General features: G+C 39.4%; 1 protein-coding gene across 1 annotated transcript in view; it reads left to right on the top strand.

Moving 5' to 3' along the window:
* The first annotated feature begins 2993 nt into the window (after nt 1-2993).
* ADNP2 (ADNP homeobox 2) overlaps nt 2994-14623 on the top strand; it is a 24375-nt gene continuing 12745 nt past the window's right edge. Inside the window, exons 1-2 of the mRNA XM_032222602.1 lie at nt 2994-3150; nt 7530-7647. Coding sequence (XP_032078493.1) covers nt 7540-7647 — 108 coding nt within the window. The 5' untranslated portion in view covers nt 2994-3150; nt 7530-7539. The remainder of the gene's footprint in view (nt 3151-7529; nt 7648-14623) is intronic.

Here is a 14623-nt window from a genome sequence, read left to right as displayed (position 1 = left end):
TGTCTTTTCCAGTAAGGTTCACAAAATATTAAAACACATTTTTTCATTAAAAACACAGCTAAACTGGTCATTAATAGCAAAAATATTAACTAAAATGCTCCATTGCAGTATGAGAAGTAATCTTAAAATAGTAATATATTGACATATTGAGAGATAGAGAAAATAAAAACGTCTTTCATGCCAGAAAAATAGTAAATTTGACATTGTTGGAAGACATGTCCATCTGGGTTCAGTTCCAAGTGGGGAGAAAGACACTGGAAACATGGAGACTGCTTGGGAAGATGGTTTTAATGGTGGACAGGACCACATGGTTTGAGTTCTTGTGGGAAAAGAGAAGAGATGCTGAGGGTGCCCTGGGTTTTATGCCCTCTCTGGGCTTTTGAATTTGAGCTTGTATTCTGATTGATTGCCAGACTCCCATGGGGCCATGCAGGGGCAACTCTGTAGGCTGTCCTGTGTCCCAGGCTTGGTTGAGCCTTGCTTGATGATGATGTAATGAAAGGGCCTTGGGATTCCTATTATGGCTCTGCCTGAAAGAGGTAGATCTTTGTTATGTAGAATAGACTGACTCAGGCCTTAATGGCCCATTGACAAAGATTGGGGGGGGGGGGTTTCCTGCCTTCCTTTTAGAAGAAATATTCTGCTCTTCTTAAGATTTCCTAAAATATTTCATTTTTCTAGGAGAAGGGTGGGTGCTAACTTCCTACACCACATAGGTCACAAATATTCTATTAGGCTTTCTGAGCTGATGGCCATCACCAATTCTCCTTTAGCTGTTGGTGTCAAGCTATGAAGAGTTTTGGAACTGAAAGTAGGATCTTAAATTAAGACTGGAAACAAAATAGAAGTTAGAGAAAGTGGTGTAATATTAAAATAATATGATAATAACATGTTGGTACCGTTGCTGAAATATTCAGAAGTAACTGAAATTATCAAAGATAGCAATATAACTTATTGCTGTAAGCAAGAAATTTCCAGGGCATGGCTAGTATAGTTGTAGTTGGCTCTCTGGCCTAAGTTCTTCCAAGTGCTTTCTGCCACAGAAAACCATTAAGCTTCTAAAGACACAGATAGATCTAGGAGTACTTTCAAACTGCTAATATCTTCTTTTAGGGGAAAGCAATCCAGACAGGAAAGCCATCCTTAAGTATGGTAATGCCACCAGTATTCTGATGATGATCCATTCTAACGCACCAGTATTTTATGTAGTTGGCAAAAACCAGGCTGCAGAATAGACAAGTATGGAGAGCCTCTGACGGATTATTTCAGAAAGATCATCTCCAAACGATTTTAACAAATCTCCCATCAAGATAAGAAAAACTTAAAAGTTGTAGACTTGTTCTTGACCCATCTTTTCTGTTTGACATCTTGGAGAATGATAATGACAGCCAAGAGATCTAAAAAGTAAAAAAAAAAAACCAAAACATAACAAAGTCTACATTAGCGGTGATTATGTAGCATGAGCCTAAGCTCCTTCAAAATTATTTTTCATTTCCGAATTGTGTACACTTTATTTAAAATTCCATTTCAGAAGCCGAACTACAATATGCTAGAAATATTCTCTTTAAAGTATGGAATTGCACCTACTTGGACTAATTCCACACCAGTGAAAACACTTGTTTTGATTAAAGGTAGGATGGAAAATAATAATATTCCATGTAATACGGCATCTGGACGTACAGTATTTAATGCTCTATCTAAAAAAATAGATGCTTTGGGAAGATGGCTCTTTTAGAGTGGGCAGCTATAAGTCTAAATAAAACCAATAATAATCATGGCTGGTTTTGTAAATTTCTTTCATGTTACATTCAACAGGTAGAAACAATGGTTTGCTATTAAATGGAAAATGGAATTTCATATTATGCAATTTGGATTTATTTTAATTAATTATTGATTGTTCTTTGGATAGACCTTAAAAGTCCAAGAGCAAAGTCATACCATTGCAATTTATTGAGCAAGAGATTTGTTTGCAACTGAGATGCTCCATGAAAGTTATTTGTGATGGTATTGCCAGCTTTCATCATCCACCATAGGGCGGAAAGTAAAACCTGTCATCAATTTTTCAACATGATTCGAAATAATCTAAAGTACATTTAACACGACATTACGACGGTTTTAGCCTTCCTGCTCTTTGAGGGAAGCTCAAAGGATTGCATACTGTGAATTGGGAAGATCCTGGTTGGATCATCTTTTCAAAGCAGTAATTTCTGAGTTTCTGTAGAATGGGCACCTAGTGAAAAAAAAGGGGTCCAGGGGTTTCTTTGTCCTAAGGAAAACCACAGCATCTTGACAAGGATGGATTTCATTGGTTGTTGGGTATGAAGGGGGCTTTGAAGAATACACTGATGCAAATAAACCTTCCACAACATTCTATGAACATGAACAAGAGCACTGCTGCATGACCACGTGACAGACCCACGTGGGATGACGTCATCGCACCACACCCTCAGTGATGACGTCACAGCACCCAATCACGTTGTTCCTGTCACTTTTTGGAGATGAAAAAAGTGCCAAAGTAAAGAGAGGGAAAGTTGAGGCTACAGGTAAGCAAGTGGGAGAGCACCCTGGAGGACCTCACCACGCTCCCCAAAAGCTACCCTTTGAACCTTACCTTTCCCTCCAGGGTTGATGCTGATGGAACTAACCAATAGGAGATGTGGAACCAGAATCTCTTGATTGGTCCACTGACTGATATGCAAATGAGGGGAAACGTCACTTCCTGGGACAAATCGAGCGCCATTTTCCCTTTCTGGTTCTGGAAGGAGGGAGGAGCAGCCGGAGGTGGGTGGATGGGAGCTGGGGGGCTCAGTTAGTGGTGCCCGGGGGGGAAAGCCGCGTCCCATATTGCACGGCCGGTTGGGCGACGCCACCAAGGCAATGATGCTGCACCGCCGCCGCCCGGGTTGCTGAGGTGCTTGGAGCGCGCGCTGCAGGTCGAGGCGAGGAGGCGGAGCCGGGCGGGGCGGCCGCTGACTGAGGGTCCCAGGAGCAGATAGACAGGCAGGAGGAGGAGGAGGAAGAAGAAGAGGAGGAGGAGCGCCGGCACCGGCACCGGCACCGGGCGAGATTGCAACGCGTCCGCCCGCCTCGGGGAGTCGCAGTAGAGGAACGGAGCGAACAGGCGGCGGGCGCCCCCTGCAGCCGGGACAGGTAAGTGCAGCTGGACGCCGCGCGCCCTGCGAGAACCTCTTGGCGCACCGCACCTTCCCGAAGCTCTGCCGGCAGCCCCGCAGGCTGTGAAGCCCCCGCTCCCCCCTCCGGGCTTGCTCGCTGTCTTCAAGGCAGCGGTGGAGGGAAAGGAGGCCCGCCCTTGCAAGGCATCTGCGCCCCGGTCCTGCTCGGGCTGCTCGACCTGAACTCGTTTTGTTCACCGGGCGCCAGACTCTGCCTGAAGCTTTTGGAATTTTGCGGCGGGAGGGGGGAGGTTTCCCCCTTCCCTCCACGCGTGGGAGGCGCGGTGCCGGTATCGTTTCTGTGTGACTGAACTGATCCCGTCCACTCTCCTGACGTTTGGACTGGAGCTCCCGGTTTGGGGAAAGAAAACTTCCTATATTTCTATCCGCAAGGAGAAGAAACTAGGAGGGGGCTTCAGTGGTTTTCGCTTCTAAGGATAGGATAAAATAACCTGCCTGTGCTGTTCAACTGGTGGTTTCTTCTTCGTGATATTTTATTGTCTACCACAGTGTTTCTCAACCTTGGCAACTTGAAGATGTCCGGACTTCAACTCCTAGAATTCCCCAGCCAGCGAATGCTGGCTGGGGAATTCTGGGAGTTGAAGTCGGGACATCTTCAAGTTGCCAAGGTTGAGAAACAGTGGTCTACCAGATTCCTGTAGAGTGTGTGTGTGTGTGTGTGTGTGTGTGTGTGTGTGTGTGTGTAAAACTGTATGTAAACGTAATAAACGGCCCTGGCTTGCATATGAGAGCTTTTCGCCTTTACATTTCCATGCCTGAATAGACTATCTCTTAGCTGCATCTCAGTCTACATTTATGCCAAAATTATTCAAGTTTTGGAGTCGGGAACCGGCATTCTTCACAACTGAATTTGTGGCAGTCAAAACATAATGTATTCTCCTCTTCTGTAAACTTGCACAATCGACCGGACTTCCAAAACAAATAAGTCTTCCAAAGCTGCAAGGCCTCCGGTATGGGGGGAAAAAAAAACATGGTAATGATGACTGGGGAGATAAATGTTGTAGTCCCACCTACTTAGAGGGCAGCTGGGCTGGGGGAAATTCTAAGTGACATTTAAGCCATTCAGACAATTTAAACACACCAGATGAATAAAGTCTAAGGGTGATGTCAGAGTAGATCAAGAATGTTGATCAGAAAAATTTCAAGATGTTCAAGAAAAGCCAGACAAACAGAAGTGCAGAGGAGGAAAAAGTGAGGTGAGAGCTGTTCCCAGGTTACCAAATATGAGAGGTGGTTCTACAAGACAGACTTAATCTAGTGGTAAGTGACTCTGTTAAAAACATTGCAATGTTCCGCTTATATATAAGATTGAGAGCTTAAAATGTAATTCATTGATTTAATTCAAATACCCTAAGATCTTAAGTTCAGAGATGGGAAAATTGGAACCTTATTTCTATCTTTTATTATTTTTAAAATGAGATTTTGAGCAAGTAAATATGACAGTAATTGGGGCAGGAAGACCTTAGGAGTTGAAGGCGCTTGAGAGCCTCTTCTAAAATGGCAAACAGTTATTATAAGAGTGATAAACCAAATACAATGCCATTAGCCCAGTTTACTGAGTTATAGATGCATTTGTGTTTCTGCCCAGAGTTGTTCTTTTAATTCAGTGGTTCCCAAACTTGGCAACTTTAAGACTTGTGGACTTCAACTCCCAGAATTCTCCAGCCAGCTCTGCTGGGAGCCTGCTCTGCTGGAATTCTGGGAGTTGAAGTCCACAAGTCTTAAAGTTGCCAAGTTTGGGAACCACTGTTTTAATTAATGATCTTAAATTTTGAGGAAATAATTGTGCAGGATGGTATTGTAAGAGGGGTTTGAAATTGATAGCTTTAGCTGAAGGACTAAGCAACTCAAAATGGCTTATATCCTCAGGTTTTGGAACTGTAGCTAAAACAAGATATGAGGTCCTCTCTGAACCTGCCTTCCTTGGGTAGTAATAATAATTGAAATTATTTATTCTTTTAGTATTTCACTCAGAACTTTATCAATGCCATAAACTTAGCACTGACTAGAGTCAGCCTGTAGACCTGGTGGAAGAAGTCTTGGCAGGTTAAGAATGGCATAGAAAGCTTGGGGCCAATTCATGCCCAAAGCATTCGATAGGGATGGGCCCTGCCTGCTGTTTCCTTAAATATGTTACATGCATTTTAGGCCTTGCACAACATTTTAATGTCCTATCTATGTAAACAGTAAATGACACAATTAAATTTTGACAAATGCCTGTATCTTATCCCAGTAAGGCATTCTTATCACTGTTTACCAGTTTCTGATATCGAATGGGAAGATTTCTTTTTAACCATTTGTTCATGCAGTTTTTCAGCTACGTAACGTTTGAGGAGTTTCTTGCATGCCTAGCCCATTTCAATTCATCCAATAGCATTTCAGTGGGATTTAGATCAGGGCTTTATTTTGGTCATTACTTTGTGGATTTATTAGAATATTTAAGGTCATTGCCATGTTTCAAGGTCCACTTTTGGCTGAGCTTCAATCTTCTGACAGATGGTTTCTTGTTATCATCTAGCATTTTGTAAGTACAATGCATAATTCATAGTGGATTCTATGATAATAAAAGACCCTGATGTAGCGAAGCGTCTCCAAACCATAATATTTCCACCATCATGCTTTACAATTGTTAACAGGAGCTTCCAGTGAAATGGTGTCTTGGTTTTTGACAAACGTGTCTTCTGGTACTGTGACAAGAGTACTTTTATCTTTGTCCCCTTTGAGTCCTTTGGCCCAGAAGTCCTGGTCTTTGCCTAGGTGTTCATGAACAAACTTTAGTCTTGTCCTGATATTCTTTCACACACGTCCCACGTGGATTTAATTTGTGTAGTTTCCTCTACTGATAGAATCGTGCACTTTGTTGTCAATAATGGAAAAACAACCAGTAAGTAATGTGATCAAATTCTGAGATTCTTCGAGACTTCTTTCAGCTTCTTGTTTTCTGTTCTTGCTGAGATGCTTGGCGTGGATCAGTTGGCAATTGTTTGAAATCTTCTCAACTTGTAGATAATATTCCGGACAGTGGAATGGTTGATGTCCAATTGTTTGGCAATTTTTAAAAATTCCTTCCGACAGACATACACATCTGTTCTTTCTGAAGGCCTTAGATAACTTTTTTCAATCTAGGCATGGTGATAACATGTGCTTCAGCAACAAAGAGCAAATCAAAGTAAATGTCTGATGTTTCAATAAGACACGTTCCTCCTAAATCCTGTCTAATAATCTTCAAATCATTTGTGCTTGATCCATACATCCTATTCTAATTTTGGATATCTGACGTAGCGATAAATATAGGGGAGTACTTTTTCCACATGCAGACTTTACATTTATCTTAATCAGATAGTCGACTACAAAATATAAATGGCACATGATATTTGTTACATTGTATCCCTTTTATCTTCATTGTTGAAATTAAGATCAAATATGTTTAAAAGGTCCAAAAATTCAATGTGGTTATGCCTATTTTTTCCACATGTCTGTAATATTAAATTACTGAGGTGATTAAAGTATATTGCAAAGATGACAAATTATCACCAAGTGTTGCCAAGTTGATCAGATATAATAAATATCCCTTTGCCTGGCCATTGATGAAAACATCAACTGAGATTCATAATGCATGTTTACATTACAATAGCATAATGCATGAAAGAGAATGGAACAAATGAGATACCAATTCTAGATACTGTCTACAAGCTGTCCTCAACTCTTCCTGCTTGTTTTTGCTATGTGCCTCTAGGGATACAGATGGTTCACTACAGATTTATAACATGGTTCACTGTTGTTCTGTATATGTTTTAAGTTTTTAATACCTATAAGCTTTGTGAGTAATTAAAATCATTGCTAGAATCATCTTTGATGGCCTTAAGAATATACTAACTTTGACCAGCCATAGTTGCTAGCAAATTTTGGTGATTTTCATTAGATAGACTTACCACTATATCTGAGTTAGGTGTGGGGTGAAAATTTCACCCCACATCTAACTTATGACATATAGAACAACCATGGACATGAATGTCCTCTACTGAGCCCATATTGAACTCCAGATATGCTAATTTACTGCTCTTCTGGATTGGTTTTCATGATAAGCTCCATTTCCAAAACATTTTCATTTCTTGAATTCCCTTGTTTATGTTTAAACTGTAGCAAGGCCTTCTTTCCAAGAAAGAAATTGGACTGTAGCAGTCACTTAAGATAAAACTGCATGTTTTTCAAATCTTAAATCTTACAATTGTTCTGGGCATTATGTAGCTTCCTACCAAAGTTTATCTTTACAGTTATAACACATGTGAAGTTATATTGAAAAATGTTCCTCTGTTTTGTGTCTTTGTCTTTCAGGCAGTTTGACATGTTTCAAATTCCTGTGCAAAATCTTGACAATATAAGACGATCTCGGAAGAAAGTGAAGGGTATTCTTGTGGATATTGGACTTGACAGCTGTCAAGAGTTACTTCAGGTAAAGAAGAAAACTTTTGAAAATCAGAAAGTCCTTTATGTTTGCGTACATAAAATGTTGTGACTATTCTGAAATGATCTCATGAGATCTCTTGTGAAAAAATGTTTTGAGATAAGTCTTTGTCCTGGAAAAACTAAAAGTAGGCTCCTATACTTCAAATAATAGGATTTTCAAATTTCTCAATACTTTGACTGTAAAATAATAAATGAGTTTGTACAAGTTTTCCATGAATAAAATTAGCAATTTCATTAAAATTAGAATAGGTCAAGAAATATTTCACTAACTTTTAATGATTAAAATTTAATATGTCAAAAGTCTTTCATCATAAATTAAAGCCATGCTTTAGAATAACAGATTTGAAAGGGACTTTGGAGGTCTCCTAGTCCAACCCCCTGCTTAGGCAGGAAACCCTACACCACTTCAGACAAATGGTTATCCAATCTCTTCTTAAAAACTTCCAGTGTTGGAGCATTTACAACTTCTAGAGGTAAGTTGTTCCACTGATAAATTGTTCTAATGGTCTGGAAATTTCTCTTTAATTCTAAGTTGCTTCTCTCTTTCATTAGTTTCCACCCATTGATTCTTGTCCTGCCCTCAGGTGCCTTGGAGAATAGGCTGGCTACCTCTTCTTTACGGCAGCCTCTGAGATATCAGAACACTGCTAACATGTCACTTGTAGTCCTTCTTTTCATAAGACTAGACATATCCAGTTCCAGCAACCGTTCTTTATATATTTTAGCCTCCAGTCCCCAAATCATCTTTGTTGTTCTTCTCTGCACTCTTTCTAGAATTTCCACATCTTTTTTACATTGTGGCAACCACAACTGAATGCAGTATTCCAAGTGTGGCCTTACTAGGGCATTATCAAGTGGTATTAACACTTCATGTGATCTTGATTCTATCCTTCTGTTTATGCAGCCTAGGACTGCATTGGCTTCTAGGCTGCATGAACAAAGGGATAGAATCAAGATCACATGAAGTGTTAATGGGAAGGATAACATTTATATATTTATTTTTACTTCTATATAAAAGTAAACCTTTTATATAAGCAGGTTACTTTTATATAGTTCCTGAAATATGGATTTCATTTTGTATAGTCATTTTTATTCACCAAAATCGGGGAGAAAAGGGTATTTGGTTTGCTATGGGAGAAACTTCTTCCCAGTCATTTGTCTCAGTGTCTGTACTTCTTTTTTTCCCCAAGGTTTTTTATTTTTTAATACAAATTATACATATTATAGGAAGGAAGAGTTGTGCGGGTCTTTTCTTTTACATCCTCTCAATTACATAGTCCTTTTTACATCATAGTTTTGTTTTCACTTTCAGCCAAATTATTCTCTTCCATTATTTTTCATCTTTATATTTATTTTTTCTTAATACATAAACAACACCTTCAATTGCCCCTTCAAAGTTACACCAAATTTTCATTTCTTATTTTCTCCATTGATATATTTTGCTATAAACAATATACATCCTCTAATTCAATTTAAGCATAGAGAGCATTTCTTTCAAATTTCTTCCACCATTAACAATATACTATCATTTCTTTATTTCTTAATTAGTTACACAACAATAACAATATTACTGTTCTCTTTAATCTACTAAAGTAACTCTTTTCCCCTTTCTTCCTCTTTTAACCATTTTCTCTTGGGCTCTGAGAAATCCTAGTTTAAATTCTTTTCCTTCTTCTCCCCCTTTCCCCTACCTTTTTCTTTTTCTTTTCCCTACTTTTGTGGTTATTGTATCTTTTCTTCAGGGTATTTACGTATATTATTCTAGTAACTTCCCCCAGGGTTTTCCCTGTTCTCCTTTCCTTACTATTTTGTGGTTTCTTTTTTGGGAGATCTCCCCTTTGTCTACTTTTCCTTTGTGACGGTAAATCCCAGGGAAATCTTCTATCTGCATTTTATTTTCAATTCTTCTTTTTTCCACCTTATCTTCCTGTACCTCATTTGTGCCCTTTTTTATCCCCTCCTCTCCTATTTCTTGTTCTGTATGTTCCCTCTTATTTCCTAGCTTTTCTTTACCAATTAATGTTTCACGCACACTTTTCAGCATCACGAATAATTCATCATACATCCATATCTCCATTATGCAAATTTAACTATTTTAACAGATTTTTAAATTTTTGGGTTATAGCACATTTAATTGCAAATTTAGGATCTTCCAGATTCTGTAGCTCAATTTTAAAATTAGTCCATGTTAAAGTTTCCTTTCTCTTCCACAGCTGTAGATAGTTGTAGTCAAAACAATGTTACAAAGACAGCTACTCCTTAATAATGCTCACGGTTTCAAAATCTCTTCCTGAATCCAAGGTCACACTGTGGCTGCAATGCTCACCTCCCTTTTCTTTCAAAGTTTTAAATCCACAAAAATTAAAATAAGGAGAAAAAGGACTTCCCTCTGTTGTCGTTGCTGTTGCTGTTGCTGTTGTTGTTGTTGTTGCTGTTGTTGTTGTTGTTATTATTATTATTATTATTATTATTATTATTATTATTATACAATTGTATCACAGCGGCCAGTTGTTTCGCCGGATTTGGCATTGGTTACTAGTCGGGCCCCACCCAGGGGCCTAGGACGTCGTAACGTATTTTCGTAATATGCTTGCAGATCCAAGCAGTGCGGCTTTTTGCATTTGACTGATGGTGATTTTGTCAATTTTTAACTTTTTAAAATGTAATTCCAGTGCTTTTGGTATAGCACCCAGTGTGCCAATTACCACTGGAATTATCACTGCTGGTTTGTGCCATAGTCGTTGAATTTCTATTTTTAAGTCCTGGTATCTTGCGATTTTTTCATGTTCCTTCTCGGCGACTCTGCTATCACCTGGTATTGCGATGTCTATGATTGTGACCTTATTTTTCTCAACCAGTGTGATGTCTGGTGTATTATGCGCCAGTATTTTGTTGGTTTGTATACGGAAATCCCACAAGACCTTGACCATCTGATTTTCGGTAACTTTTTCAGGCTGATGTTCCCACCAGTTTGTTGCTGTTTTAATATTATAATTTTTGCACAAATTCCAATGGATCATTTGTGCTACTGAATTGTGCCGCAATTTATAATCAGTCTGCATGATTTTTTTACAGCAGCTGAGTATGTGATCAACAGTTTCATCAGCTTCTTTGCAAAGTCTGCATTTGGCATCATCAGAGGATTTTTTGATTTTGGCCTTAATGGCATTTGTGCGGATAGCTTGTTCTTGCGCAGCCAGGATTAGTGACTCTGTTTCTTTCTTTAATGTACCTGTTGTTAACCATAACCAAGTTTGTTCACTGTCTACTTTATCTTTTATTTTTTCCAGAAATTGGCCATGCAGTGCTTTGTTCTGCCAACTCTCCATTCTTGATTTTATCACATCTTTTCTGTATTCTTGTTTCGTCTGTTCGGCCTTCAGTAGATTTTTGTTCTTTACTTCGATTAATAGATGTTCTTGGCTTTCTTTTAAATAATCAGCCAGTGCATGTTTTTCTTCTTCAACTGTTTATTATTATTATACAATTGTATCACAGCGGCCAGTTGTTTCGCTGGATTTGGCATTGGTTACTAGTCGGGCCCCACCCAGGGGCCTAGGACGTCGTAACGTATTTTCGTAATATGCGTGCAGATCCAAGCAGTGCAGCTTTTTGCATTTGACTGATGGTGATTTTGTCAATTTTTAACTGTTTTAAATGTAATTCCAGTGCTTTTGGAATAGCACCCAGTGTGCCAATTACCACTGGAATTACCACTGCTGGTTTGTGCCATAGTCGTTGAATTTCGATTTTTAAGTCCTGGTATTTTGCAATTTTTTCATGTTCCTTCTCGGCGACCCTGCTATCACCTGGTATTGCGATGTCTATGATTGTGACCTTATTTTTCTCAACCAGTGTGATGTCTGGTGTATTATGCGCCAGTATTTTGTCGGTTTGTATACGGAAATCCCACAAGATCTTGACCATCTGATTTTCTGTGACTTTTTCAGGCTGATGTTCCCACCAGTTTGTTGCTGTTTTAATATTATAATTTTTGCACAAATTCCAATGGATCATTTGTGCTACTGAATTGTGTAATTATTATTATTATTATTATTATTATTATTATTATTATTGTTGTTGTTGTGTGGTTAATCTTTGGTGAGATTCACAGCCTTTGGGGCTGGTTGGTAGCTCAACAGCTCGAGTCCTAACCAAGGACCTAGGAACTGTTAAGGTAACGTCGGAGGATATAAGCTGTTCCAAATAGGGTGTTTTTTTGTAGAATCAGAATGTTCAAGTCTGATAAATTTAAAATTTCCAAATAGCGAGGTAGCCCTTTGGGTATTGCTCTAAGGGCTCCAATTACAATCAGGAAAACACACAATTTCTTTTTCCACAGTCGCTCAACTTCAATTTGCAAGTCCTGGTACTTTGTGATTTTTTCTTGCTGTTTATCTTCAATTCGTGCATCTCCAGGTATTGCAATGTCAACGAACCATACTTTTTTCTTTTCAACTATTGTTATGTCAGGTGTGTTGTGGGCCAAGTGCCTGTCAGTCTGGATTCTGATGTCCCACAAGATCTTGACTTTCTCATTCTCTAAAACCTTCTTAACCTGATGGTCCCAGTGGTTTTTGCTGTACTCAAATCCAAACTTTTGGCACAATTTCCAGTGAATGATCTTAGCAACGCGATCATGGCGTTGTAGGTAGTCAGTTTGTAAAATTTTGCTGCACCCACTGATCAAGTGGTCGACTGTCTCGTCTTTCTCATTACAGAGGCGACATTTGCTGTTGGTGGTAACATGTTGAATTTTTGCCTTCATGTAGTTTGTGGCTAAGGCTTGTTCTTGAGCTGCCAAAATAAAGTCTTCTGTTTCTTTTTTCAGTGCTTCTGATCTTAACCAGTTCCAAGTTAACTTTTGGTTAGCTTTGCCTTCAATACTTTTCAAGTATTGGCTATGTATAGCTTTGTTTTTTCAATTTTCAGCTCGCTTCTCAATTACTTCTTTTTTATATTCAGCTTTTGACTTAGTTGTCTTTAAAAAGTCCTCCTTTATTTACTTCCTTAATCATTGGTTCTTCACCTTTTCTGGATGTATCTGGATCATTCAAGCTGTGTTTTTCTTCTTCCACGGTCTGTTTTACTTGACCACCCTCTGTTCTTGGTAGATATAATCGGTCAACATTACTTTTAGGGTGCAAAGCATGATTCATTGTTATAAGCTTCTTTGTTTTTCTGTCCAAATTGTCCAACTCCATCTGGGTCCAGTCAATTATTCCTGCAGAGTATCAAATCACAGGTATAGCCCAGGTATTTATGGCTTTTATGATGTTTCCTCCATTCAATTTGGACTTTAATATCTTGTGAATTCGTCAAATGTACTTGGCTGAAGTTAATTCCTTGACTTTATTATGCATTTATTATGCGTTGTTGTTGTTGTTGTTATTAACTAGCCGGTGTAGTATTTTCTGCTTGTCAGTAAATGGCTCTCTCCAAATCCTAATACGATCCCACAGCTAGCTGTCAATAGCCGTCAAAAGCACTTTAATCCACAAAGAATAGAATAAGATAAGGAGAAAAGAGACTTCCTCCTGGACTCTTTCTTTTAGTTGTTAATTTTTCTTCACTTCCAAATTGCAGAAGACAGAATTCTCTGAGGGTTTGGTAATTAACGTCCCCTACCTCCAACACTCCATTTCCAACACCGCTCCAGCACAATAAGTTAGTCCACATGCCCCAGCTTTGTAGCAGTCATTCAGTTATGGCCGCTGCCCCACTGCCAGTTTGAAGGGTTTTTCTCTGACCTTCCAAGAAACTGCTGGTTCCTTACATCATCAGAGCCGTCACTACTTCTCCCGCCTCCCCTCCAGGACAGGTTTCAATCTGAAGACCTCCCAACAGTGGTTTGTCTGGCTGAATTTCCACGAGGCACAGTAGAGCCTGTTTTTTTCCAGCCGGTCTCACTGCGATGCTTCTGGCTTCTCTCCTCCTGTGCTATTCAGGCTGCAAGGGAACCCTGATTTCTGCAGCCATGTTTTTTTTTTTAAGGGAGCTTGGCGAACCTAAAGGGAAATAGTTCCTTCTGACAAGACCCATGTAACTCTTTACAAAGCCTTGAAATTGATCATCCCATCCCTAGCTTAACATGTGCTTCTGTGCCCTGTGTAGTGGAGAATTCATTTTTCAAAGACTGCTGTTCTTGGAGAAGTTCTGGATCCTCACTTTGTCTTCTCATAGTATTCTTTTAAAAAGTTGTGTTCTTGGGCAGAATTTTCTTTTAAATAATCTGTGGTTATCATCCTCGATTTGCATGGCAGGACTTGAAATCATGGTGTGTTTTCAAATCAGAAGATCTTTTTGCTGAAGGTTGGACAAGAAGGGGAAAGCCCCAATCCCAACCCCCACAGATGATAACATATCAGGCAACACTTGGGAAGACTGAGGGTCTTCTCCATATTGGCTCCAGGATAGCTTGCCCTAGACTGCACTGAAGTCTCTCTCGTGCTAAGGAAACTTTTTATCTGCTTTGTTCCTGTTCCTGGAAGCTTATTTTTAAAATGGGTAACTCTCTCTTTTAAACATCTTTTTTTTCCACACTCTTCTCATTCTGTGAAGAGGTGAGGATTTAAACTGCACAAACTTTTCTTTCTTAGGTGTTTTCTCTTTGGAGATGCAGGAGAACATCTTTCTCACTTTCCAAGATGGAAACGGGGAGGGGATCTGCCAGTCCCTAACTGAGGCAGAACAGGGATGGTGAAAAGGAAGATAGGAGTGGGGAGGCCAAGGGTTCAAAGCATAAGGATCTTCTTTCAGAGGATTGGATGACAAAGTAAGTCTGTCTCCCACATAGCATCTAGTTTAGCACTGAGGGTGGGGGGGGAGAATGAGGCAATTGGGGACATAGCTGAACGTGGGTAGGAAGCATGTTCATTTTGAAAACAACTTGCTGGGACTGTCCAGGTACTGTAGACTTGGGACTTTGATGAACACAACCATTTAATAGAATAAATCAAGAG

The sequence above is a fragment of the Thamnophis elegans genome, chromosome 8 (genome assembly GCF_009769535.1).
Source record: "Thamnophis elegans isolate rThaEle1 chromosome 8, rThaEle1.pri, whole genome shotgun sequence".
NCBI lineage: Eukaryota > Metazoa > Chordata > Lepidosauria > Squamata > Colubridae > Thamnophis > Thamnophis elegans.
Note: the sequence above shows the minus strand (reverse complement) of the source record. Positions and strands in the feature narration are given on the sequence as shown.